The 25,308-nt window shown below is 51.3% G+C and overlaps 6 protein-coding genes across 6 annotated transcripts; 4 read left to right on the forward strand and 2 right to left on the reverse strand.

The window, feature by feature from the left end:
• Positions 1–4,263: 4,263 nt before the first annotated feature.
• On the reverse strand, positions 4,264–6,151 carry BKA55DRAFT_580094 (uncharacterized protein). Its single transcript, XM_046193936.1, has one exon. The coding sequence runs from the start codon at positions 6,032–6,034 to the stop codon at positions 4,418–4,420; it is 1,617 nt and encodes a 538-aa protein (XP_046044127.1). The 5' UTR covers positions 6,035–6,151; the 3' UTR covers positions 4,264–4,417.
• A 1,217-nt stretch (positions 6,152–7,368) lies between these two features.
• On the reverse strand, positions 7,369–8,217 carry BKA55DRAFT_695298 (uncharacterized protein; the record flags this gene model as incomplete). Its single annotated transcript, XM_046200137.1, has 5 exons — positions 7,369–7,422; positions 7,476–7,745; positions 7,803–7,855; positions 7,910–8,024; positions 8,086–8,217. The coding sequence occupies 5 exons, from the start codon at positions 8,215–8,217 to the stop codon at positions 7,369–7,371; spliced, it is 624 nt and encodes a 207-aa protein (XP_046044128.1).
• Positions 8,218–9,606: 1,389 nt separating this feature from the next.
• BKA55DRAFT_544282 (uncharacterized protein) lies at positions 9,607–10,134 on the forward strand (the record flags this gene model as incomplete). The annotated part of the gene is made up of 1 exon (XM_046190688.1): positions 9,607–10,134. One exon carries the CDS (start codon positions 9,607–9,609, stop codon positions 10,132–10,134), a length of 528 nt encoding a protein of 175 aa, XP_046044129.1.
• A 1,004-nt stretch (positions 10,135–11,138) lies between these two features.
• On the forward strand, positions 11,139–11,940 carry BKA55DRAFT_695300 (uncharacterized protein; the record flags this gene model as incomplete). The annotated part of the gene is made up of 2 exons (XM_046200138.1): positions 11,139–11,660; positions 11,713–11,940. 2 exons carry the CDS (start codon positions 11,139–11,141, stop codon positions 11,938–11,940), a joined length of 750 nt encoding a protein of 249 aa, XP_046044130.1.
• A 2,432-nt stretch (positions 11,941–14,372) lies between these two features.
• Positions 14,373–16,969, forward strand: BKA55DRAFT_598026 (uncharacterized protein; the record flags this gene model as incomplete). The annotated part of the gene is made up of 4 exons (XM_046196158.1): positions 14,373–14,625; positions 14,677–16,028; positions 16,269–16,577; positions 16,679–16,969. The coding sequence occupies 4 exons, from the start codon at positions 14,373–14,375 to the stop codon at positions 16,967–16,969; spliced, it is 2,205 nt and encodes a 734-aa protein (XP_046044131.1).
• Positions 16,970–17,200: 231 nt separating this feature from the next.
• BKA55DRAFT_695303 (uncharacterized protein) lies at positions 17,201–19,608 on the forward strand (the record flags this gene model as incomplete). The annotated part of the gene is made up of 2 exons (XM_046200139.1): positions 17,201–17,345; positions 17,393–19,608. The coding sequence occupies 2 exons, from the start codon at positions 17,201–17,203 to the stop codon at positions 19,606–19,608; spliced, it is 2,361 nt and encodes a 786-aa protein (XP_046044132.1).
• Between the last annotated feature and the right edge of the window lie 5,700 nt (positions 19,609–25,308).

The following is a 25,308-nucleotide window of genomic DNA, read 5'->3' on the forward strand; positions in this document are numbered from 1 at the left end:
CTCACTGGATGAGACCACTAGACACAAACCGCTGGGTCAAAATGGTACAGAGCTTACCTGGAGACCGTGGAAGGGGGCAATTGCCTCGTCTACAGAGCAGCGTCCTGGCCACCTTGGGTTTTTCCCCTGCGAGGGGTTTCCCTAAGGATGCATAGTTCTAGGGTTGCAGCTACTGGCGATCTTAGGGGTTATGGTTCTCCTGCCTTTGGGCATGGAAAGCTACTTGATCTATCTGTGCAAGAGAATTCTAGGCTGGAGAGGGATATGTTCCCGCTGACGGGATGCCCTCTTGAGAGTAATGCGCTTTTGTGCCGATGATATACTGGATGAACTAGATGGAGACGCTGCTTGAGGGAAGCTCTGCTAAGATCAGATGTATTGATGTCCTGTAGGACGTGCTTCACCGGCAACTACTGTAGGGCAAGCTACGAGTAGAGAGGTGCCTCTTGGGGGGATGAGTAGAGAAAAAGCTCGAGCATGTATACGGCTCCGACGCAAGAGGCCTTGCAGATGACCTGAGCGAGGATCATTACGGTAGCGATTGTAGATAGTTTAGCTCAGCACGTCCTGTGCCCCAGTAGGGGACTTTCGGGGCCGATGGCCCCCCGGACGAAAAATATACATACATACATACATACAACCCATTCAATCAACAGAACAACAAAATGGATTGACGTATTACATAATCAAATCTCGATGTTGATTGAGTTGAATTGACGTTGATCATCAATCCATTCAATATATTGAAATACGTTGAGTGGTTCCCATCCTTGGTTGGAAGAAGCAGCCGTTGGAGCTTTACCTCCTAACCCGACCATTGAGAATCTGCCCAAGATTACCTGGAAGAACCGTCGCTTCGTCCAGGAGGATTCGCTGGCTCGAAAAGGTGCAAAGGGCAGGAAGAGCTGGATTAGGTCGCATGGGACCTTCCCAGTCGAGCTGAGCTATCAGGATCTTCCGATAGGTCACGTCTGGTGCTGCAATCGATGTGATATGAGAGGCGCAGGGGAGTTCTTTTCGGTACAAGCCACGTCTTCCGCAGCGGACCATCTTCGAAAGTCTGTGCTTATCCCGTTCAATCTCATTGACAAGATACCCAGCAGCTGACCGACCTGCATAGAGCTCACCGGATCACCCCAGCCAGCCAGTCTAGCGAGTCAAGTCCTGGTGATGAAGGTGTCATTGATATTTATTCTGGTGCAACACCGAAAAGGCGCCGGCTTGAACAGAGCGCCATACCAAGGGCGAAAATAAAAGCCATCCAAGAACTAAGCGTCGGCTTCGTCATTGATAGCGATGTGCCATTCACTATCTTCGAGCACAGCTTTCTTCGGAAGATCTTCAACCATTTCGACAGTGATTTAGTACTCCAGATGGCGTGGAGTGGTAGTTCTGTCACTAGAGAGATACATCGACTCTTTGAAGCGAAGCGGGATACCATCAAAGCAGAGCTCCGCAACGCTTTGACAGCGGTGCACATTAGCTTCGACCTCTAGACGTCACCGAATCGCTTTGCAATCATGGCTGTATTTGCGCACTTTATCGATCAACTGGGGCATCAGCAATCCCGTCTTCTGGCTTTGCGTCGTCAATCTGGTGCTCATAGTGGCGAGAACCTCGCCGGTTCTCTGGTCGACATCGTCCACGAATCGGAGATTGAGGGGCGAGTTGGCTGTGCCATCTCTGACAACATGGCGGCAAACGATACTTGTCTGTACCACATGTACCAGCGGCTCGATCCATCGATGAGACCTGTTGATATCAAAGCCCGCCGGATGCGATGCTATGGGCACACGCTCAATCTCGTCGCGCGTGCCTTTCTCTTTGGCAAAGACGCCGAGTCATTCGAGCTGGAGTCTGACATCAACGGCATGCGCGGTCTTGTTGAGCAGGACCTGGATCATTGGCGCAGGAAGGGACCCATTGGGAAGCTCCGCAACATTGTCAAGTTTATCCGTTCATCGCCGCAGCGGAGCGAACAGTTCAAGCGAGTTGCCCGGGAGCAGGATCACGAAGAATACCGGCTCTGCGAGGAATCCACGGCCGAGCTCGAGGTTGTCATGAACAACGAAACGCGGTGGAACTCCACTTACATGATGATTGAGACGGCTTTGCGAAAGCAGACAGATATCAGAGCATTTATCTTTGCAATTCAAGAAGAGGAAGACGGGGCAAGACGGATCCCGGCGGAGGACATATTGTCCGGCGAAGACTGGCGGGTTCTTTGCGAAGTAAACGAGGTTCTCAAGCCCATATACCTTCAGACGATGCGGACGCAAGGCTGGGGTAAAGGTGACAGCCATGGACGCCTGTGGGACGTGCTGATAGGAATGGAATATCTGTTGGAGCATTTTGAGGACTGGAAGGTCTTCTATAGAGAGGTTACGGAGGAGACGATGGGAGAAACTCAAGTGGATGCTGCGGAGCGGATTGCAACGGCGTCAGCAAATTTCCGAGAGTCCAACGGTCGGCCAAGCCGCGTTCGCCGTCTCCCTGCCCGCTTTGAGGAGGATGAGGTTTACGCGCTACCACAGCGGAGTCAACCTCCGAGATTCGTAGAATCTGCCTTACCGTTGCATTCTCGGACTGATTATTCTACGGCGGAGAAACGATCAGCGTCCGAGACGTCGCAAAAGAGCACATTACCAGCGGACCATCGAGCCTACATCCGGGCATCAATCAACAACGGGTGGAAGAAGCTGAATGAATATTATGACAAGCTCGGAGAATCTCCCTTGTTTGCGGCAGCAATCATTCTTCGCCCGAGGTTCGGGATCAGCTGGTTAGAGGCGACTTAGGTGTCTGAGGAGCAACTCGCTTGGGTTCGTGATGCCAAGGCTGGAATCAAGGATTCCTTCACCCGTTGGTACGACGCGAACCAGGGACTGTGCGAGGAAACAACGAAGTACGACGCAGCGCCAAGGACGATGGGTCAAGAGGATGATCAGTACACTCAGTGGATTAATAGCAAGACAAAGTTGCGACGGGTGGCAGTGTCGGCGAGCTCGAAAGGTACCTCCGTCTCGAGCCACAGGATACGCAGGATGCTATCCAATGGTGGAGAGACCACAGGGCTTCGTTTCCTTCACTGAGCAGCTTTGCCCTGGATGTCTTTGCTATTCCAGCGATGGCGAGCGATTGTGAGAGACAATTCAGCCTAGCGAAGCTGACGTTGACTTCTCAGAGGCTCTCGATGGGCGCAGATACATTGGAACATGTTCAATGCCTCAAGAACTGGGTCAGGCAGGGCGGAGTAAGGTTAGGTAGTTGGGTGGGTAGCTGAGTGTTGGTGTACACGAGGGGGATGACTTCGGGTAGGGGTCTCCACTCACGGAATTGAAAAGGGTATCAATCAAATCAAACAAATCAACTTTGAGCTCGAGGGCTGTCAATCAAATCAACTTCGGGGCCAAAGTTGATTTGATTGACATATGATGACCGCTGTAGTCGATGCCTTCATAACCAATATAGTCGACCGAAAATGATACGTCATCCGCCGCTCCTCCTTTAGTCTCTGACGAACTGAGGTCAGGGCTATCAAGGAGGCTAAAAGCAGTAGAAGGAGCACTAGAAAGAGCTCTTGACGCCTGGCCAGTATTCGCATATTAAACCATATCAAATAAACCACGAGAATTAACTATCCAGACAAAGAAGATGCAGGGCAACAATATCAAAGTTTCTCCTTCGCATAAGATCGACCAAGATCTTTCAGCTGATGAACGGCCACAGCAGCTCGGGGTTGTTTTTTACACTTCTTTTGGACACTATAAAACGGTAGACACATACAAGCGCCTAATGCTAAGCCGATGCCTGAACAGCGGTTCGACCCAGTCGTCGTCGGCAGCTTCTGGGACAAGTATGCCAGCCGCGGCTCTCTGGGAGGTTTTTCTTGTTTTGAGGAGTGGGGACTGACGAATTGGCGATCTATAGCTACCCAGTGTGTCGATCAGAGGACAGGAGGTCGGCGTAAAGGTCTATTCAGACCGGCGGGTATCTCTATTTGGATCAATTGCGCAACCGAATGTGGTATAGACAAGTCGACCAACATAATCGCTATGACAGTTTGCCATTTCTAGAGTGGGCACTTTAGAGATGGAAAGGCCTTTGTTCAGCTACCTAAATAATCTACTCAGTTTGTAGTTGTAATTGATAGTCTGGCTAATGACAACAGGGAAGCATGGTTATCAGGTGGCACCAATAAGTCGCTTTGTGTTGTTTAGAAGCTATCGCATGCACGGATGGATAGTCGAGATCAAATGAGCACTTGATTTTCTATCTAAAGGAGCGATGAGAGTTGGTCTCTTATACTCATGGTCAGTCTGCCGATCGTCTAGGCAGCATCCTGCTGCCTGTGATTTAGAGTTCATGACAACCGTGAAGTTATTCACCATGGTCGTGATCCTTGCCCTTGAAATATTCAGCCTCGTCCACCCATAATGTGCACCTCGGTGCTGTGACTCTCGGTATTCCTCTTCTTGATCGCCACCAAATCCAGCCCCCCGTCACGCGTCCAGTCGGCGACCATGAACTCAAACATGCCGAGAGTCCTATGTAGCGCCGTTTCTGAGTGCAGGATGAAGTTCTTGTAGTTTGACGCACCCGATAGCACATGCAACTCAGTGCTGCCACTGCTAGTATTACTTTTCTTCACCACAACCAGATCGGGGCACCCGTCAGCGTTCCAGTCTGCGACGGCGAAGTCGAACGTGGCATCAGTTTCATGCAGGCCAGTGCCTGTCTGCAGAATGAATTTCTGGAATCCCGACGCGCCGGACAGGATGTGCATTTCAGTGCTCTTGGTGCCGGTCTTGGATTTCTTGATCGCGAACAAGTCCGGCTTGCTGGCAGCGTCCCATTTTCCCATAGCAAAGGCGAAGGTGTCGTCAGTTTCTTGCAGCGCGGTCCCGGTTTGTAGAATGAAGCTTTGGAAATTGGAGGCTCCGGAGAGGATCTGGACCTCAGTGCTCTTGGTATCGGTGCCGTTTTTCTTGATCACGACGAGATCCAAGGTGTTGTCACCATTCCAGTCTGTGAGGGCAAAATCAAAGTGTGCAGTCGATGTCTCGTGCAGGCCAGTTCCCGTTTGGGTAATGAATGTCTTGAATCCTGAGGCTCCAGAAAGGATGTAGACTTCCGTGCTGTTGCTGCTAGTGCCGCTCATCTTGACAGCGACCAAGTCTGGCCGGCCATCTTTGTTCATGTCACCCATCAGGAACTTAACGGTGTCGTCAGTCTCGTGCAATGTTGTGCCCGTTTGCAAGACGAACTCAAAAAGTTCGGACCCATAGTTCCTTGAAGACTCTTGTATCTCTCTTTTAAGCCGAATGAACGCATTTCTCCGTCCCTCCCCATATATGAGCGGCATATGTACGCCGAAAATGCCTAGCAAAGAGTATGCAGCGTCCTCTTCGCGTTTGGTGTCGCGGCTTCTTGCCCATGACATTCGCTCATCAACGCCGAATCGAGAAAGAGGGCTTCCTTGAAGAGCTTGAATGCTGATTCCCGTGATCTCTTGAATTTCTTGCACCATTGATTCTTTGTCGCCAAGTCGCTCGCCCTCAAGGGAAAAAAATTCGACACATGTCGGAGCAACAAGCTCTTGGAGCGTCCAGCCCCGAGTAAACCATCGGCTGTGTCTAAACGCTGTTTTCCATGTCTGCTGAGAGGACAGGGTGTTCCTGACGGAGTCACTGATCGAAACATCAGAGAGGTACGCATAGCATTTAGCCGCATTATGATACCAGTGAAACATGGAGTTAATCGCCTCTAAAAGCTCCGCGCTGCTTGATTTGTCGATACAGCAGGTGTCCACCCAGAAGAACTGGAGGTTGTCATTTGCACTTTGCTTCCCGCAGAAACGGATCTTCTCATAGCCAAGCTTGCTCTTCCCTGTACCCTCTACCAAGTCTTTAAAGGTAACCTCTTCACAGTCCTCTCCCCAAGTGTGCGAAAGAATAGTATAGGGCGGAATGCTATCGCCAACAAACTCAGCTAGGCTGAATTCGCCGTCATTTCCAACTCTTAGAAGACGCATGATGATCGTCAGAAGACTCCAGGTATGGGAATAGGTTGAAAAGAAGTGGGATTGCTGCAAAGGAAGGTTTAAATGGAGCGCGGGTCTATCCTAGTTCAGTTCAATTCCTACTTGATTGTAGGGCGTCGTCTAGGCGCACAGGACCTGTGTGCTCGGGGCACAGACCCCCCTGTCAGCAGGCTAGGGGCACAGCCCCCTGACTAAGCATTCATCATTTATGGGTGGCCAATACAGAGGCGCCCTCCTTTCAATATTTGCGCGCCTGGGGGTACATAAGTTGCTCTCCAACTAAGCCCAAATACCCTTATCCAAACTATAAAAACGAGTGGTTTAAGTATATATAAATAAGAACAAGCTACTAGGGAAGCATGCATATTCTTTACTAGTATATTATATCTCATTTTTATGAGTTTTTGGCAAGGAGTTCTGTGTCTACACTTGTACTGCAGAGGGCGCGCCCGCCCGCTGATGTCAGCAAACTCAAACGAAAAAGGTGTACAGAAGCAGAAACAAAACTTCTAGCACCCAGGGCAATAGATTGATACTTACGAAACTAGCAAAAATATTAAAAAACCAATGCAAAATTCACTTATTATTTAGATGGTACTGATTCCCCCGTTTTTGTGGTCTGGTTGATGGTATTTGGGCTTAGTTGGAGAGCAACTTATGTACCCCCAGGCGCGCAAATATTGAAAGGAGGGCGCCTCTGTATTGGCCACCCATAAATGATGAATGCTTAGTCAGGGGGCTGTGCCCCTAGCCTGCTGACAGGGGGGTCTGTGCCCCGAGCACACAGGTCCTGTGCGCCTAGACGACGCCTTGATTGTAGCCGCTAGTTACATAAGCAGCCATGACCATGGCAGGCTATAGAGGTGACTGTTGCAAAACCCCCCAAAATCACCGCTAATGTGCTAAATTGGGTTAGCGGTATAGTCACTTGGCCCCGCAGTACATTGCACTCTGTACCTCAGCTTAAATTTCTTAAATTCTGGGCGCCGCATGGAAGATGCTGTCATAGCAGCGAGTTCGCACCGAACCAACAGAGTGCGCTTCAGTTCCACCAAAGCAAGATGCGGTCTCATGGTACTGCACATGTGGTACCGCATACATGCATGGACAGCCAAGAGTAAATGACCGCTTGATTTTCTAATGTAAAGGAGCGATGAGAGATGACCTTTCATACCCATGCTTAGTCTGCTAATCGTCTAAACAGTAATTTGCTCGTGGTTTAGAGTTCATTCCAAGCGTGAAGCCATTCACGGTGGTCGTGATCCTTGTCCTTGAGATGCGGTAGTCGGATTCGAAACCGACACCGCTGAGTTTCCTTTATCTTTCTAGTCATCCTCTTCCCCCTCATCATCCCCCTCCTCGTCTGGTTGATTGAGCCGCTGGATAGGAAGTCAGTACTCAAAGTTGTATCTAATGACTTGGCTATACTTACAATCCAGAGCTGAGCAGCCCCGGCGATGGTCTCTAGCGCTATAAGCTTTCTCTCCTCAAAGCTCCTCTCAGCTACTTCGCCAAATGAAGCCAAGGCAGGAGCTGGTCGTGTGGTAGGAGGAGGGGCCGCACCACTGCCGCAAGCTCGCAATTGTTGAGCTGCCCGTTGTGCGGCACCACGCCAGACCTCGTCCGGTTCTTCATCGGTGCCGCTGAGCTGCCGGTTCAGGTCCCAAAAGGCACGTACAGCAGCTTGGGCTTCAGTGGGAACCTAGAGATGCAGCGGGGTAAGTGGCCAGTTAGCTGACAGAGAGTAGATATGTCTCACCGGTCGACACGTGTGGCCGTTCTTGGCGCAATCCCAGCACGCAGCACCAGTATCTAATCAATGTATGTTAGCGCACTCAGCAGATGACCAGGGACAATCAAACCTACTGTCTTGAGAGGCGCATTCATGGCCGGGAGACTTGCTGGCTCGGGCGACGCATTGCCGGCATGGGAAATGACGGACTGAGCCGCGGGGAGGGATCTTCTTCGACTGCTTCTTCTTCTGCTCGGATGGGTAAGTTAGCATCCGTAGCTCCATATGAATGAGGTCTTGCAGATCGTACGTTAATTTTGGCCGCGGGTTTGCGGACGCTCTGTTGGATTAATCTTCTCCTCTTCACCTCAGCGTTCTGGCTGAGAGAGTCCCCATTCGCACCTGGAGTCTCGCTATCGATGTCGGGATTGACCGTGGGCATGACGCTGTTGCTGACCATGAGCTTTTCCACGGACAAAATGGTTTAAATGGGAAGGTGGAAAGGATCTAGGGTTCTGTAAATATTGGTCCTGCCCCTGGCTTGGTCGGGTTCTACCAATGAGTAAGGTGAGGCTAAGCCACTCGGGGCAAGTCACCGCTGCGGGCCAGTTGCCATGCCGCTGCGGACTAGTGCGTTTGACCACCCTGCACGCCCCCCTTTTCCAGTTTTCAGAACCCAGAATGTCGCCCACCTCCTTTTGCTTTTGCGGCTTCCCCAGTTCCGAAATGGCACGTCCTCGCAACTCAATTGATCAATACCGCGACTATGTCACCCATCTCTACCTCAACGGCGTTTCACGATGCAGGATTCAGTACAAACTTCGGAAGCATCATCATGTCATCGTCAATCTCAGCACAATCTCTCGCCGAATAGCGAGTTGGGACCTCCCACGCCAGCAAACCCGAACCCAAGAAAGTCCCGAGCTAATAGAGGCCATCCGCGACCTGATATTTCGTGTTGGGCTCAGTGAAAAGCAGACACTGAGCGTCCTACAGAGACGGGGCTGGCCGATCACCAAAGAAGGTTTGAAGCGAATCAGGCTTCACCCAGACCGCCGCTGGATGCGCAGAATCAACAGTGACGAAGAACGTCTTGCGTTGCTGGAGAAGACAGAGCAAGTCATCCTCGAGATGACACAACGATCCAACGCCATTTCCGGATATGGCAAGAGCCTTCTTCAGCCTTACCTTCGTCAGCAAAAGCAGCTCTGGGTACCAAGAGATCCTCTCTTTGCGATGTACAAAATCATGTTCCCGAATGAGGTCGAGATCCGGAAAAGGATGTTTCGGCGGAAAAAGGGGCAATTCCTTGTGCCGGGACCAAACTATCAGTGGTGCATTGACGGTCACGACAAGCTGAAGGCATACGGATTCGAGATATACGCCGCAATCGACGCCTACTCACGCAATATCATCTGGTTCTATGTTGGCCACTCCGCTACAACGGCTTTGAGTGTCCTGAAACAGTACTTAACCGCGTGTGACGCCTATGGCTTCCGGCCATGGTATCTGCAGGCAGACAAAGGCAGCGAAACCCCGCTTATCGCAGCAGCCCATTGGAACTTTGCTTTGGCCGCAGATGGGCGGGTAGAGTGGAATGGGCAAGTCTTCCAGCAAGGGAAGCGCCTGAAGGATTCCTACAAGGCGGCGTCGAGCACGAAGAATGTCAAGATTGAAAAGTGGTGGGAGAGCATGCTTCATGTCTCCTCCCGGCAGTGGGTAGACTACTTCGGTGAACTCGCCCGGGACGGGGACTTTAACGATGATATGTTGGAGGATCAGACAGCCAGATGGACTTCGACGCCACGAAGGCCTTGGATTCAAGCTTACTATGGAGAGGTATGGTTACGCTTGGTTTCTTGACAAGATCGATTGGAATACGCTTACCTTCCGCCAACCTTATGCACCTTACATGATGTTCAACAACCCATCGATGCAGAATGTGTATCGCGCTCGATACCACCAAGTGCGAGACGTACGAATCGACTTCATTCGAGTGAATAGGGCGTACCAGTGGATGCTTGAATTCAGTTCTATTCCAAAGTGCCTTGACCTCCTAGAAAATTACCTTCGAGAGCTGTGTCTGTGCGCCTTTCGCAAGGACGTTTTCTTCCACGTTAAGTCAGCTCTGAGGCCAGAGTGTCTTGAATCTGCGTTGTCAGGAGAGATTCCCCTGTGTTACGATAGTGTTAATAACGCCATGCTGAAGGATCACCAGCCCCTTCAGCTTGCACAGGGAAATCGACTGGCGGTAAAGGATACACCCCTTTCATCCGTCCCTCTTTCGGTGAACGAGGAGACCCCTGTCGGGTGGAAGGAGGTACCCCTACATTTCTATGGATTCATTCACTTTCGATGAAAGTGGACGTTTCGCATTGTTATTGGCTGATAATCCCTGTACTTACCCCGCATTTCACTTTCACCTGAAAGAGGGTTCTCAATATATGTGCTCCAAGCAAAGTTTCAGCTAAAGTGGTGATCTCGCTATTTCATTGGTCGACTTTGCTTTTTTCCTTTGAAGAGTTTCGACTTACTGTACTAATGTTCATCGAAATCGAGCCGCATTATTCAAATTTCGTCCGTGCCACCCTTGCAATCTCCCGGCGTTTTTCCGAAAAATCACTTCTAGATTCTAAACTTTTTGTCCGTGCTAACACAAATCCCTAATCGTCAAATGTTAAGATCGACTGGAAAATCAGATCTTCCAATCCACTTCACAGGGGGTCGAGTGGTTCCAAATCTACCAATCAGAACCTGATTAGTGTACTCAATTCCCCGTCCCTACCCGTAGCGTGATGGCCAACGAAAGCTAATAAAAAGCACGCGTAAATTGGAGAGTGTAGCGTTTCTGAGAATACAGGATGCTCAATTAAAAAGTACTCACCTACAAAATGATGCATAACGTGTTGTATACAGGGCCAACGCGCCGAAAAGAAAAAAAGAGAGAAGGGGCGAAAAAAGGGCTGAGAATTCGAGAGAGATATCATCAGACGCAGTTACGGCCTCTCTGCCTCAGGCAAAATATAGGCGTTATTTCTGTTTACCCTTTTGAGGTGTGACAGCCAACAGCAACGTTGTCATGTGACTTATGACCATTGATTGTTGGTTGGCGTTTCAATTTTGACGCGTCTCGAGCTTTTTAATTGAACATCCTACGATAACAATCGACATCCCTCTTCATTCCTGATCGCGCGCTACGTTGATCTTACGTAAAAACAAGACTGTATTTTACTGTGCTAACACGCCGCCACAGCGCGACCGTAGAGCCGTAGCTGGACGGCTAGCTATCACCTCAGACGGTTGTTGAACTCCCAAGACTCAGCAGCCACGCTTACCGACCTACGTCCTCGAACGCTCCTCGGAATGGCAGCTACAGAATTTCTGCAACAATTTGAAAAGATCGAAGAGGTAGTTGCTCGATATGCTTTCAAGCTATCAAGCGTCAGATCTCCGGCTGAAATTTACAAAGAGAAGACGGTCGAAATCCGGGGGCGCATCGCTCAATTATGGACAAGCGTGGAACTAGCCCCAGCGCCAGAAAAATCAAGCCTCCAAGACGGTATCGTGAAGTTAGGGGGGCAATTAAAAGAGCTGGAAATAAAATACGAGGCTGGTGTGCAGGACGAGGAGAGGGTGTATAACCGGGCGTTACAAGAAATTGCAGACGCGCTCCGCTACGAACTCTTGGAAATTATTGGGCCTGCAAAAATAGAGTCGTATCTACGAAGCATCTCGAGCGAGAATTCTGACCGGCAAGTCTCAAACAATGCAGTCGTTACTTGTCAGCCACACGATGCAACTCTCCAAGCGATCGGCGCCAAAGAGGCATGCGTACCTAAAGGAATGCCCGAAAACAGGCACACAAGTCCGACCACTCCCTTAAGCGTAAGCGCCCGATCCATCGCCCATATTCATGCTTGCCTACTGACTGTCATAGTACAAACGAAGGAGAACATCGCCAGAATCCATGGGAAGGAAACGACGTCAGGTTGAGAAAGATAACCCTCGTACCAAACTCAGCAATTCTCTTGTCTCTTGTCCAGCTGTGAGGTCTTCGCGAAGACGAACACGGCATAGCCACAGGCGACATGGCGACAAGAGATCTACCACGGACGAAGACTTTGAGGGTACCATCCAGGACCACCTAATGGATAACCCCACCTAATGGATAACCAAAATTTCGCTCCGCCCACACAAAATCCAAATTTTGATGCGTACACAAAACACCAGGTCGTCAATGAAAAGGCGAAGATTTGGAGAGAAACCCTATAAAATTGATCACTTTTTACTCTCTGCGTGGTTTTTTGACCTCCCGACCGCTCCGTGTGCGCTGGCAGTGCTTTGTTACGACCCTAAAGTCGTCACTTTCGTCCTCTGACCTGACACCCACCTCAATCACCGACTCATCCTTCTCGTCCACATCCACCTCTATTTCTGCCTTTTTTGAGTCAGGAAGAGCTTCTCCAGCCGTTAGAGTCTCCGCCAGAGCCATGAATCGTCGGTTCGGGTTCGGTACCGCCTTTCTTTTCTTCCCTCGCCGCACCTGGGCCATCTGCTCCTCGAGTCCAGTAATCCGCGCATTCTGAACGGCCACCTTCATCTCTAAAGCTTCCAACCCCTTTGCGATCTTACTGTACTTCCGCCTGGTCGGACGACTTCGGTGTTTGGCCAAATCTCGAACCTGGCGGCTCGTTTTCGGCGTATCATCTGAGTGCAGTTGGGGAGGGCTAGGCGTCTTGAATCGTTCCGGCACTTTTTCTTTGTCCGGTTGAATTTCCGGATGTGTTAGAGCTTTGTGACGATTTATTGGCCAATTTCCAGTAAACCTCCAGCCGGATAAGATAATATCTTTCCTCATGCCCGCCTCCCTGGCTTTCGCGTATGCCCGGATAAAGTTGACTTTGTCAACCGGCGCAGAATCGGTCAAACTAGCCAGCTTTTGGAGTTCTTTCCGGTACGCACCTTTGATGACATTAAAAATTCCATTATCTAATGGCTGCAGACCATGGGAACAATGTGCTGGTAAGTAACAGCAGTAGACGTTGTTCAGAAAGCACGTAGCCATCCACTCATCCTGGATGCTCGTCAGCGATCTTATAGCGGGACACTCTGCGGTGAATACCCCAAGAGTCTCACCTGTGCATGGCTTCCGTGACCGTCAAGGATAATGAGTCTCGCATCTGATGCATCACGAGGCTCTGTTTGGGGCAAATAGACGTCTTTCAACCACTCGAGAGCTATGTGGTTGTCGGTCCAGCCGTTCGGTGATGTGATGTAGTGCCAGTCCGCTATCAATTCGAATTCGTTAAGAAACCACTGCTTCTGTAGCTCTTTTCCTTTAAAGATAATCCCGGGTTTTAAAGCGCGACCAGTTGCGGTGACGGCCTCAATAAACGAGGTCCAGGTGCGCGACTGAACGCCCTTCAACAACGCCTTCTTCTTCGGGTCAGAGCTCCCGATTACGAGGCTGTCCAGGCCTCATGGACAATCAATTAGCTATGCCCTATAAAAACCCATAGAGTACTTGTAGAAGACTTACCGAAACCCACCATTATGCCGCCCTCGTCCACGTTAACCGTGTTCTCAGGCTTGATCCAGCCGTACTCATCCTCCCGGATATCGAAGTACCAATTGACCGCCTTCGGGGTAAATCCATCAAACCTGGCGGCTTCCTGACGTTTTCCAAGCTTGGTAGATAGTTCTAGGTGACGTTTGACGAATCTCGTAGTCCAGTGCTTACCCAGAGGCTTGTTATCGCCTTGTTGTTTGAGGATGGCCTCGACGCAGGCGCGGAGTTGGCTGTGCGAGGGAGCATATCCCAGAGACTCTTGTCGCAGCACCCAACGAATAAGCGTCTCCTCCTGGCTCTTTGGAATACGCTGGTGGGCCTGGATACGTTCATTCCTGCTCGCTTGACCGGAAAGTCTTCCAGAAAGGGTCGACTGAGGCACTCCACGTTTCTGAGCCGCCCCATTCTGTGAGAGGCCTCTATCAGTGGTATCTAATATAGCCTCAGCTACGTCATCTTCGGTATAATTACGGCGAACCATTGCGGAGGGAGTTCCGTCGATTAAATTAGGTGAAAATTCGGCTTGAGTGGATGGAGTCGCCTAGGGTACATGAGGTGAAATGCGAAAAATTTCAAAGGGCCAGAGGACCAGGACAAGAGCCGGAGCGAGGAAAATTTAAGCCGATATGAAAATTCTATGGAAAAAACAATATAGTACTGGTCTTAGTTTGCAATTACCTTAATTGCTGGTCGAATATGGTGCGATTGAAAATTTGGATTTTGTATGGGAGGAACGAAATTTTGGTTATCCATTAGGTGGGGTTATCCATTAGGTGGTCCTGGATGGTATCACAAACCCGGATGCCGGCAGCATCTATCTCGCATTTTGGGAAAAGTCCAAGGACTGGTTCGCTGTACTCCTACTTCCGATGCAAGATCTCGAAAGTGTCGGCATTCCGGGTTCGATAGAAAGTCTTGGCTTAGCAGAGGTTCTCCCTAGGTGCTACTGCGATAAGCAAGATGGCTTATCCTGGGCGGAGGGATTTAACGACGGCGAGCCTCTGGTCATGGAGCGAGAGTTCCCCGTAATGTACTTTGATGGCCAAGACTTTCCCGCCAAGAGCGCCGTCGGCTGGGTCTCTGCAAGAGATTTGAGGCAGTTCGATGCGAACAACAAGAACTCACTTGTTCCTCACATACGGTCGGTTCGCAAGTTTCTTAAGACTCGGGCAGAAAAACGTTCGCCAGAACGAGAAGTAGACAGGTCAAAGTCTGAGGCACCTGACGCGACAGAACAGTCATCAATAGAGGCCAACAGCTATCCGCCCACGCCTCTGAAAGGTAATTTGGTAATATACTCCCTTGATGAACTGGATCGCTTACTATGTACAGTTCCTCTTCAACATCGCAGTCCTCAGATGGCAGCTCCTGACCAGGATCAAGAGGAACCCAGTTCTCTACCCGCAACTCAACCAGTATTACCTTTAGATCACGTCGCCCTGCATGACCCCCCCATTCAACAACAATCGTTACCCGATCTTCGTAGCGATGAGGGACAACAGCATCGACTGAACCTGGAAAACATTGCGACATCTTCTCATGGGCCGGGACGACAGCTTGATGAACCTTGTGACATCTTTGAGCCTATAAATACTGCCGCACTTTCAAATACGACACAAGAAGTTTGTCAGGACGCTGGTTTGTTAAGACCACATTGCAATGAGAGAGCAAACAGGACCGCTACCCCTGAGAAAAATATGGGAGCTGGGTTATTTGGATTATCTGTGTCAGAGCAAGCCTCTGGCCTTGCTATATGCCCACCGCCTCCGCCTTCAAGAGAGTTGCTTCCTATGAACCTAATGTCAAATCCACGTAAAACGCCAGAAATCTATGCAACAGAGCCTTTTCCATCAAGTCCATCTATCCCACACGCTTCATCAACAGACTCTGCGCAACCGGCCCTGCTCTACGCTCTGGAGCAACATGCCCAAGCCGAGATGGGTCGTCCTCACAGCAATCGACCCATCATCGATGCTGCAAATTCAACAACAGAAGAGCGACAACAAGCACAACAAGCTCCAAGCGTGGTTCAGAGCAACAATGACGCATCAGACGCCGTTGGCGGTATGCCATGTAATGCGGACCACCCACGTCTAAGTCAAATAAGAGCTCCGTATAACTTCGAAGCCTCCAGAACTACTATTGTATTGCCACCGATCAGCTCCATGCTTAAGCAGGGAGTGAACAGTCCTCCGTCGCACGAACCTCCCGGTCAAACGCCAACTCTAAATAATCAGCCGTCTTCTTTTCCCGCTCGATTGTCCCAGTTAGCCGTCAATGCACCATCACCGCCGTCACTATCACCGTCACTGTGTACTCGACCATTGACGACCAAACTTGCCAGTAAATCACCAGATGTTCGAGCATCGTTCAATCAAATATCAACTGCCCAATATGCACCTGCTCTTCCCGCTCAGGTCCAGAGCGATGACTCGTTCCATACTCGAGGGTCATCTGCCAGCATAGCAACTGAGCAGCGTCGCTTAAACAGCCCTGGAGCACCAACATCTGACTCACATGATGGATGTAATGCACAGACTTCCTGCGAGCTCGAAGTCACTCGCCCAAAGGGTGACTGGTACAAGAAACTTCCTGAGGATCTGATCGCATGTTTAGAAAAGTATCAGCATGATAACAACCTCAGTCTTGGAATCGATGGGCTACGGATACAGCCTGGCAATTACGTATGTCCTTTCTGTATTGAGTCTAAGAGGAAGCTCTATAAGCGCCCTAGTCATTTCTCAAACCACTTAGCAAGCCACTGGGCTGCTCTCAAGAAGAAGCATTGAAAAGGTGGCCGATATTTGTATTCACTTCAACTGTGATATTGGGTTATTGTGTTTCTTAGCGATAGAAGATTGACAGGAAGAGAAGGATCGATGTAGGTTACGAGGTACCCTTAAGAAGCGCCCCATATGATCCAGGAAGGGTTCGGCAAACTAGGGAACAATTACACCAGGACAGATCCGATGGCGGTCCGACACCTGAATCAGGCCTACAGCTGTTTGATCGACTGCTTGGGTGATCCGCTATGTGATATGATGCTTCTACTGGCATTGACATTCGGTGCTTGCACGGTGACGCCGCACATCGACGAGCGGGGAAGCGAATTCTATCCGGCCAGGAAAAGGAAGGAATCAGATATACTGGCGGCAACGATGGTTATACGAATGCTCTGGTTCATGATGAAAGAAGCATTTCTATGGGAGGATACTGATGAGAAAGTGTTATCCGTCGCTAAGATGATGCAAGAGATTTGGTAAGTAGAGCCAGTGTGGAGCAAGCCAGAATGAACCAGCTGACCGTTTTCTCTTATATTTATCACGCTGTAGAGAACATAAATTTCAACAATCATGGGTTGCTGAAGTTTGGGTGGGTGGAATACAAGACGAACACTGGTAACCGTCATCAGACGCCGCAAACAACAGAGATGCAGCTCAGGTCCATGGAGGAGCTCTATGAGGACCGCAAGTGCTTAATTTCTGCCATGAAGAATGCGGAAAGGTTCATATCCTTGGTGTTTGGAAGTGACGATGAGGTTTGGATGGCTCGGTGTTACTCGATCATTCGAGATAGACGTCTAGCGTGCACGGACCAGAACATGTGCATTGCGACGCGAAATTAAACTCCCCCATCGGAACGCAGTTCCTGCGAACGCACTAGCCTGTTTGGGACTTAGCACTCAAGCCTCTAGCTAACCAGGGTTTAGCGGTCAACTCAAGGGCAAAGAGCCGTTTCATTTCTGCTGACGTGCTGACTAACTCTGGCGGATCAAAGATTTGCCGTCGATTGTGGTCTAGTCGCTGGCCAGAAACGCGACTTTCGCTCTTGTCTTTCTGAACGTCTCCCATCCGCCATGAGAAATGAATCGCAGTCCAAGGCCATTGAGAACAACCCTATTGGAAATGGTCTTGATACCTTTCGTGCGTCTTTCGATTCGATATGTAAAGGCGCGGGTTTCTCCTCCACTCCTGATGCTCTAGAAGAACTTGAACAAGAAGGTGTGGCGACCAAACTTTGTTGCAGCACTGCTCTAACTAGCCTATAGATCTTCGAAATCTCACGCTCCCTCTCCTTTTCACTCTACAAAGCCATACAGCCTCGGGTCTGCTCCCCACAAATAACGGTCGTGGCACCCTCCGAAGCGATCTCCTCAGACTCATTTCCGCTGCCGCCTCCGACGACTTTGACTTCGACCGCGTCAAACCTCTCCTGAAATCAGCCCTCGCTAGCGAACCCGATGCCCTTATCTGGGATCGAGCCTATGACGTTGTCGTCGAGTCTACCCCGCCTCCCCGACCGATAGCTTCTTCCCTCCAACAGACCCCATGGCTGCGCAATACAAGCAGCTTCGCAAACTCGTCCGAACATCGCAAATACGTAGACGACGTGCTGAAAGAGGAACTTGGGTCTATGTATGTCGGGCTCCGTCGCTTTCATGACGCATACTTTGGAGGTGTGGCCGGCCTTGACGCAGCCTCCCAGGCGTTCTTTGACCAGTGCGTCGAAGGCAGCGATCCACTCTTTGCGGACGGTTGGAAGGGATGGCCCGAGAACGCGAACCAGGACGACGTGCTGAGCTGGTTTGCCGACTTCAGCGACAAGCTAACGGAATTCGTAGACAGCCACGGGTCAATCTCGACGCATCAACACCGACGACGGCCTCTTGCCCAGCCCAACAAGCCAATACAAGGTTCCACCGGAGAGCGCAAGCTGGACGTCGGTTTCGTCAAGGATGCGAAGGCTGGGAAAGACTCGCGGTGCCACTGGTCGCAGATCTTGGTGCCTGGAGAGCTGAAGAGCAACCCATCCGCCGACAAGGCCTCGATGGCGTGGCTTGATCTGGGGAGGTACGCGAGGGAGGTGCTGGCTGCGCAGAATGACCGTCGCTTCGTCTTGGGCTTTACCATCTGCGGGTCCCTCATGAGGGTATGGGCATTTGACCGGCTTGGGGGCATCGCATCGGAGCAGTTCGACATTAACAAAGATGGGCGTCAGTTTGTGTCCACGATACTTGGCTTTCTCTGGATGAACGAGGAGCAGCTAGGATTCGACCCGACGATTATGACGGCAAACGGGGAGCGCTTCATCGAGGTTAATCGGAATGGTTCGACAGAGCGGATCATCATCGACGAGGCAATGCAGCGGGCGCCTTGCATAGCTGGTCGAGCGACGACATGTTGGAAAGCCCACCCCGAAGGACAGCCAGAAATGCTGCTTGTCATTAAGGATTCGTGGCAATATCCGGAACGAGATGAAGAAGGCGAACTGCTACGCGAGGCGACAAACAAGGGTGTCGTTAACGTGGCCCGGTACTATCACCATGAGACGGTCCAAATTCACGAGGAAGATGATGACATCCGGAATAATGTTCGGAGAGGGCTGGACATGACGCAAGCTGCAAACTACCGTCCGGGACGGCCAATGCGGCGGAACAACATCGCATCAGGCACATCAAGAGAGGGTCGCAGCAGCGCCAGTGCCAGCAGAAAGCGGTCATCTAGCCAAGTTGGCGCTCCTCTTCCTTCTAGCAAGCGATCTTGTTCCGTGTCTTCAACGAAGGCCGCCAGTTCACTACCAAATCGGGTACATCGGCGTGTCATTCTCCGAGACTACGGGATGCCTATCTACAAGGCGAGCTCTCGGTCGGCTCTACTTGCTGCGTTCGAGCGGTGCATCGAAGGACATGAGTCTTTGCATAAGGCAGGCTTCCTTCACAGAGACATCTCGGTCAACAATCTCATGATCAACGAGGATGATGATAACCCCTCCTGGCCTTCCTTCTTGATTGACCTTGACCTGGCTATCAAAGAGTCGCGAGAGGCTGCCTCAGGAGCAAAGGGGAAGACCGGAACACGGGCTTTCATGGCAATTGGGGCGCTCCTGGGTGAGCAACATTCTTTTATGCATGATCTCGAGTCATTCTTCTGGGTGCTATTCTGGATATGCATCCACTACAATGGGGCAGACGAGGCCAGAGTCGTTCTAGAATTTGATAAGTGGAATTATGTTGATACGGGAGAATTGGCAAACTTGAAGAAAGGGCAAGTTTCCCACGAAGGTGACTTCATCAAAACCGCGGAGGAGAATTTCACTTCCTATTATCAGCCATTGGTACCTTGGGTCAATAGGTTACGGAAAGTAGTTTTTCCAAATGGTGGGAGGTGGGAGAGAGAGGACACAGGACAATATGCTCGGGTGAAGGAGATCCTTCAGGAGGCGGGACGGGACCCAATGGTATTGGGTGGACGGACAGCATTGTAGGCTTGTGGCGGAGGGATATGGTGGCCATGTACACCAAGAAGAGCACTGTATTAGCATATTCTTAAGCAAATACACATATTTAGACTGGCGGGCAATGAGGACGTTTTCCCCTACATGTCCAGTCATAGGTATCATTTCTCCTTTTTACATGTCCAATCCCATAATCCTAAGGTTTTCCAGCGAATCCGCCTCGCAACTAGAATAGGTTAGAAGTGTGCCTCTCGACAACAAAACGATTTAAATATCGAGGGTAGGACTTGAATTGATTAATCCATTGCTACTATGACTTATGCTCTAATCTTGTCTTTTTGTGATAGCTGAGAAAATGGTCTGTCGAAATAGTATTCTACTCTCGCTGTTAAGACAATCTTGTAAATGAGCAGGTCATTGTTGGGCAGGATCACTCTGTTCGCAGTCGTGGTAATAATTCGACAAATTACATCAATATGCAGTTTCTCCTGTCCAAACGATAAGATATGGATCTGCCGCGAGAGGCGAGACAGGAGTGGTTGGCATAAAACAGCAGCTATGAACAATTTAGAAGACTACAACCGCCTTATAGAAAGGCTTGAACCGAAAAAGGGATGGCGGGCAAGATTTCTTTCGATGTGTTTCGATTGAACTAAGTGCCAGGCAATGTGCTCAAGCAAAATATCCGTTTATCTGATAAAATTGTCCATTGGCCTGGTAAGTTCCACTGAAATATCCGGCATCTCTTACAAACTGCGTAGTAATGTTCCTATAACTGTTAGATAAACCGCACTAAGAATCAGAACGACATACTCAGTAGCATCCTAGGCAGCATAGGTCGGAGAATATGTTATGTTATGTTATGTATATTTTTCGTCCGGGGGGCCGTAGGCCCCGAAAGTCCCCTACTGGGGCACAGGACGTGCTGAGCTAGAGAAATTGGGACCTATCTACACACTAATTACAGAATACTATGACTTCCTCTCGAAATCCAATTCTGCAGACGCGTCGATAGACCACACACTATCCAGCATATCAACGGCACAAATGGCGCATCTTATCGAGCCTGTTACCCGTCAGCGGGATGATCAGGCGCGGCTGATGAACGACAGCCGCAAGGTAAGCCCGTTGTTAGGCGATCGTGAGCCTCTGGGCGCGGTAGCCTCAGGGCTGCCTTCAAGTGGTCACGGTCAGATAGAGGGCGTGCTAGCGCCCTTCATCTGGCCGAGAACAGGTAAGAGAGGAAGAAAAGGTAACAAAAGAAATGTGTGGAAGATAGAGAGGGAAGGAGAGTCGCGAGTGCTTCTCAAGTCATCGTCGCCTACTAACGAGGGCAAATCTTTCCAAAGAACGCGCTGTCCTTGGACAGGTCGATAAAATTGGTGAAGTCTCTTCCTATTGCAAGGTTCACTGCCGTATTCGGTGAGGGTGCAAGCCTCATCCGATAACGCAGCGGTACTTTTCTGCAGTAGAAGATGTGATCCGGTGCTTTGCGTCGGCCACATGAGCAGACCAGGCGTGCGTCGTTGTGGTCGAATCTCTCGTGATACGCAGCAAAGTCCCCATGGAGGGATCTCGCTGCCAGCAGATGGTGCAAGGCTGCGCGCGGGAGCGAGAGCTCCGGCGGGCAGCCTGTGGTCGCCTTGAGATCAAGTCTCTTGTACTGCTCAGGAGCGGAGGTAGACCACCATGCTTCGAATGCTTCTTTCGGTTGTTGTCTTGCAATCCTTCGGAGGTAAGCCAGTGTCGGTTGAGCACCTTCGGGCTCGGGTAGCGACGATGCTGCTTTTGCCAGTTTGTCGGCCTGTTCGTTGCCGGGGATGTTAGTGTGTCCTGGCACCCAACGAACCTGTGTGGCTCCATGCGATGCCGCTAAAGCCTGGAACTCGAGGAAGACGTCTTGAGAGGAGTCGGATGGAGTACCTCGCAGGCATGTGGCAGCCGCGAGGTTGTCTAGGCAGATGAATATGTTTTGGGACGCTGATTCTCGCAGGTTCAGGGCGGCTTTTAAGCCCTCTAATGCTCCAGTGGCTTCAGCGTCGAAGACCTCAGCAGGCCCAAGGCGACCTGATCCGTCAAAGATGGGAATATTGTCCTGATGAATGGTGAAGCCGTAGCTGGCAACGCGTTCCGCGGACAAAGAGCCATCCGAGTATACGACCAAGGTGAGCGGGTCGAGAGACTCGACCCAGCGGGAAAAGGCGTCAGCCGATTTCTCTTTAGACGCTGTCTGCAGTGGAGGCATCTGTTCTTGATGGAAGCATCGATAGACGAGTTTCGGCCGCGTGCAGGGTGCAAAGAGTTCGTTTGCACGTCGAAGGCGCGTCCTGAAGCTGCTCTCTGCCGGTATTTGATATCTTCGTTTGATGAGGTCGTGGTAAGTAGGCTGTCGGGGCGGGCGCGTTCGGATCGCCAGAGGATGAGCCTCATCCAGCGATTTGAGTCGTGCGGAGAACCTAAGTCGCCTCGCGTCAAGCAATTGATCCACTGGTGGTATCCCGCTTTCTCTGTGGAGGACGGTGATGGGTGTCGTCTTCCAGACGGGAAGAATGGCCTTCATAGCCTGTTTCATGGCTTTTGTCATTATTTGCACGAGATGCTGGTTACTCGATGGTAGATCTTTCGTAGGATGGGTCCACCGCGGCCTGGTCTTGCCCGGGTACCACGCCTCTGAGCCGTGGAGCAGCACTGGCTCGACACATGCTCTGACGGCGCCTCGCACGGCGCTCGGTAGAGGGCCGTGTACCGTGTTGGTGAGCCCCCGCAAATGATAAGCCACTGCCTTTGCTTTGGCCGCCCACTTTTCGACATGAAGTCGGAAAGATAGTCTGCTATCCAACCAGATACCAAGCCAGCGTAGAGCTGGTTCAGGGTATTTCTCGACATCGCCGTGGCGTACTGCCGGCGCAGTCCTGAGTTTGCTGCGGGAGAAGTGCATGACTTCGGTCTTCTTCGTGTCGAAGGACACGCCATTCTCCGCGCCCCATTGCACCATCTCGGCGATGGAACTAGATGCCATGGCAGAAGTCTCGTCTACTGTGTCGCCTATGGACAGGATGGCCGTGTCGTCTGCATAGCCGAAGCGACCCTGAGGGTTCCCTAATCGATAGATTGGCTCAGTGTAAAGCAGAAAGAGGATTGGCGATACCGGCGACCCCTGAGGGAGGCCGCACTGAAGGGGAGAAGAGGGCGTGACTGTGTCTTGGTATCTGACACGCGCCGACCGGCCGCCCATGAAGGAGCCGGCCCAGCGAGCCAGATGATTAGGCCAGCCTTGCTCACGAAGACGCAGGACGAGCCTGTTGCGCATGACGGTGTCGAAAGCACCTTGGACGTCCATTGTGACTAGAGTCGCCACCTTCTTGCGTGCAAACGCTTCTTCAATATCATGGACCAGAGCAGTTACCAAGTCTGTTGCCGACCTCTTGGGGAGCGCCCCAGCTTGCTGCGGATGAAGGACGCTGTAGTGAACGGCTGCCCAGGCTAGGCGGCGCGCGATCAGTCGTTCTAGTCCCTTACCGAGACAGGAGAGCAGTGAGATGGGTCGCCATGCTCGTGGCTCTGTGAGGTCTCTCCGTCCCGGTTTCGCGATCATGACCACCTCCGCCTCCTTGAATGGTTTTGGATGATGGCCTATGGTAAGGCATCTTTCGAAGAGACGACGGACGTGTGTACCGATGGTATGCCATACTGCTTCAAGAAGTTTGACTGTGATGTTGTCTGACCCTGGGGATGTATTGCCTGTGTGACAAGTCGCATATTGCGCCTCCTCCAGAGAGATTTCGGGAGAGAATGGGATCGATCTAGGTGGGAATACTGGCGTCCATGCGTTTGCGATGTCGTCCTCCGCAGTTCTTCGTTCAAGCGTGGCCTGTCGGAGTGCGTTGGCTTTATCCATCTGGCTTTCGTACACGACGTTATCGACCTGTAGAGGTGGTGGCTGGAAGGCTCCTGGGGACTTTAGCCACCGGACAGCTTTGAAAACATCACTACTGCTGGAGAAGCCATCGATGAGGTTGCGCCAATAGCGCCTCTTGGCCCGACGGACCACACGATGAAAGCCTCTTTTGGCGATCTGAACGTCCTGGTTGAAGCCGAGCAGGTAGCTTCTTCTGATGGCTCGAAAAGCAGCCGCGGCGTCGGCGCACTCCTCCGTCCACCAGGGAGCCGGACGTCCGCCTTTCCGTGCGGGCCTCCCAGACGCTTTTGCTGCTGATGTTAGTAGACTCACAAGTGAAGAGGCGAGCTCGTCCAGCTCCTCGGGGGTCGAATCTGTCAGGGGTATTCCTGTAGCGCCAAGCTCTACGATCTCGACGAATCGTTTAAGCTCGTCTTCCGTCGTCACTCGAATCTTGCCTGGCTGCACCGGAGTCGATCTGACGTCTGGGAAAGTCAGGCTGAGCGTGAAGTGGTCAGAGCTGGTGGCGAGATGGTCCTCGACGATAGCTTCAGCAAGTGGTAGGTTAGTAAAGGCAAGATCGATTGTGTTGCCGTACGGGTTTGTTGGGATATCTAAAGTGTTGAGAAGGCTGAGGTCATTCTCAGACGCCCATCCTGCTATCTCTTGGCCCCGGTTCGTAGTTTGGCCTGTTTGCCAGCTACGATGTCTGGCATTGAAATCGCCAGCTACGAGGCAACGTTCCGGGACAGACCATTGAAATAGCGTGTCTAGGGCGTCCCTCTCGTCATTCTGACGATAGAAGTTGACTATGGTCATGCCGTTGATCGCGAGCCAGAGAATGTCTCGGGTCTGGAAGGGCCGAATTTGGTCGGCAAGGAGTCTGGGGTCTCGCCGGACATATGTCATCACTCTAGGCCGAGTATCGTTGCTATTCCACATGTCGACCGGCGTGAATGTGTCGTATGCAGGGTGAGTCTTGGTTAGACAGCGGGTCTCTGTGTGAGCCGTCCACGGCTCTTGCAAGAGCACAACGTCATATCGTTCCGAGTCGGCCAGCGCCAGGGCGCAGTCGTGGGCCGGAGGGATCTTGCCGACGTTGGCCTGGAAGATCTTGAGCGGCTTCCTGTCGTTCTTTCGTGTTTGAGAATATCTATTCCCGGTCATGAGGACGAGTGATGAGTACGATTCGGCGCTTTCGCGGTGAGCCTGGTCTGGGCTGTTCGGGTTCTTCCTCTGCTTCATAGCCAGCATGAGGGGTCGTGGCCACCATGATGCACGAGGGTGCTCCTGATACAGCTGGGCTGGGAGCACGATGGTTAGGCTGTTCTTGTGATGTGACATCCACGCTTCGTCGCTCAGCCATGCCCTGCTGCGTTTCCTGATGCGATTCCAGATGCCGTTCTCGATGTCGTTGTCGGTATGTCTCCGCACCTACGGTCCGGACATGCTTTCGTTGCTCTTTAGTGAGTCGGCGGAGCACGCCGTGCACTGTCTTTGGCCGAGCTGGGCACCTACGGAAGTTGGCCTGGTGGGGGCCTAAGCAGTTGATGCACTGTTCTCGTGCGATGCAATCGTCTACAAGATGGTTAGTCTCACCACAGCGTCGGCAAACTGGCTGTCTGTGACAGTTGCGGGCAAAATGGTGGCCCCAGCACTTCTCACATTGTCTAGGTCGGTCGGTTTTGTCAACAAGTCTAGCTGCGCTACTGCCGAAAAGAGACCAGAATCTTTTTGTGGGCTTCAGAAAGGACACGAGCAGGGCCTTGGTCAAGGGGTTATCCGAGAATTGTCTTCCGGTACGTACATCAATGGGCTTGATCCCAGTCTGG

The sequence above is a fragment of the Fusarium redolens genome, assembly GCF_020744475.1.
Source record: "Fusarium redolens strain MPI-CAGE-AT-0023 chromosome Unknown BKA55scaffold_18, whole genome shotgun sequence".
Lineage (NCBI taxonomy): Eukaryota > Fungi > Ascomycota > Sordariomycetes > Hypocreales > Nectriaceae > Fusarium > Fusarium redolens.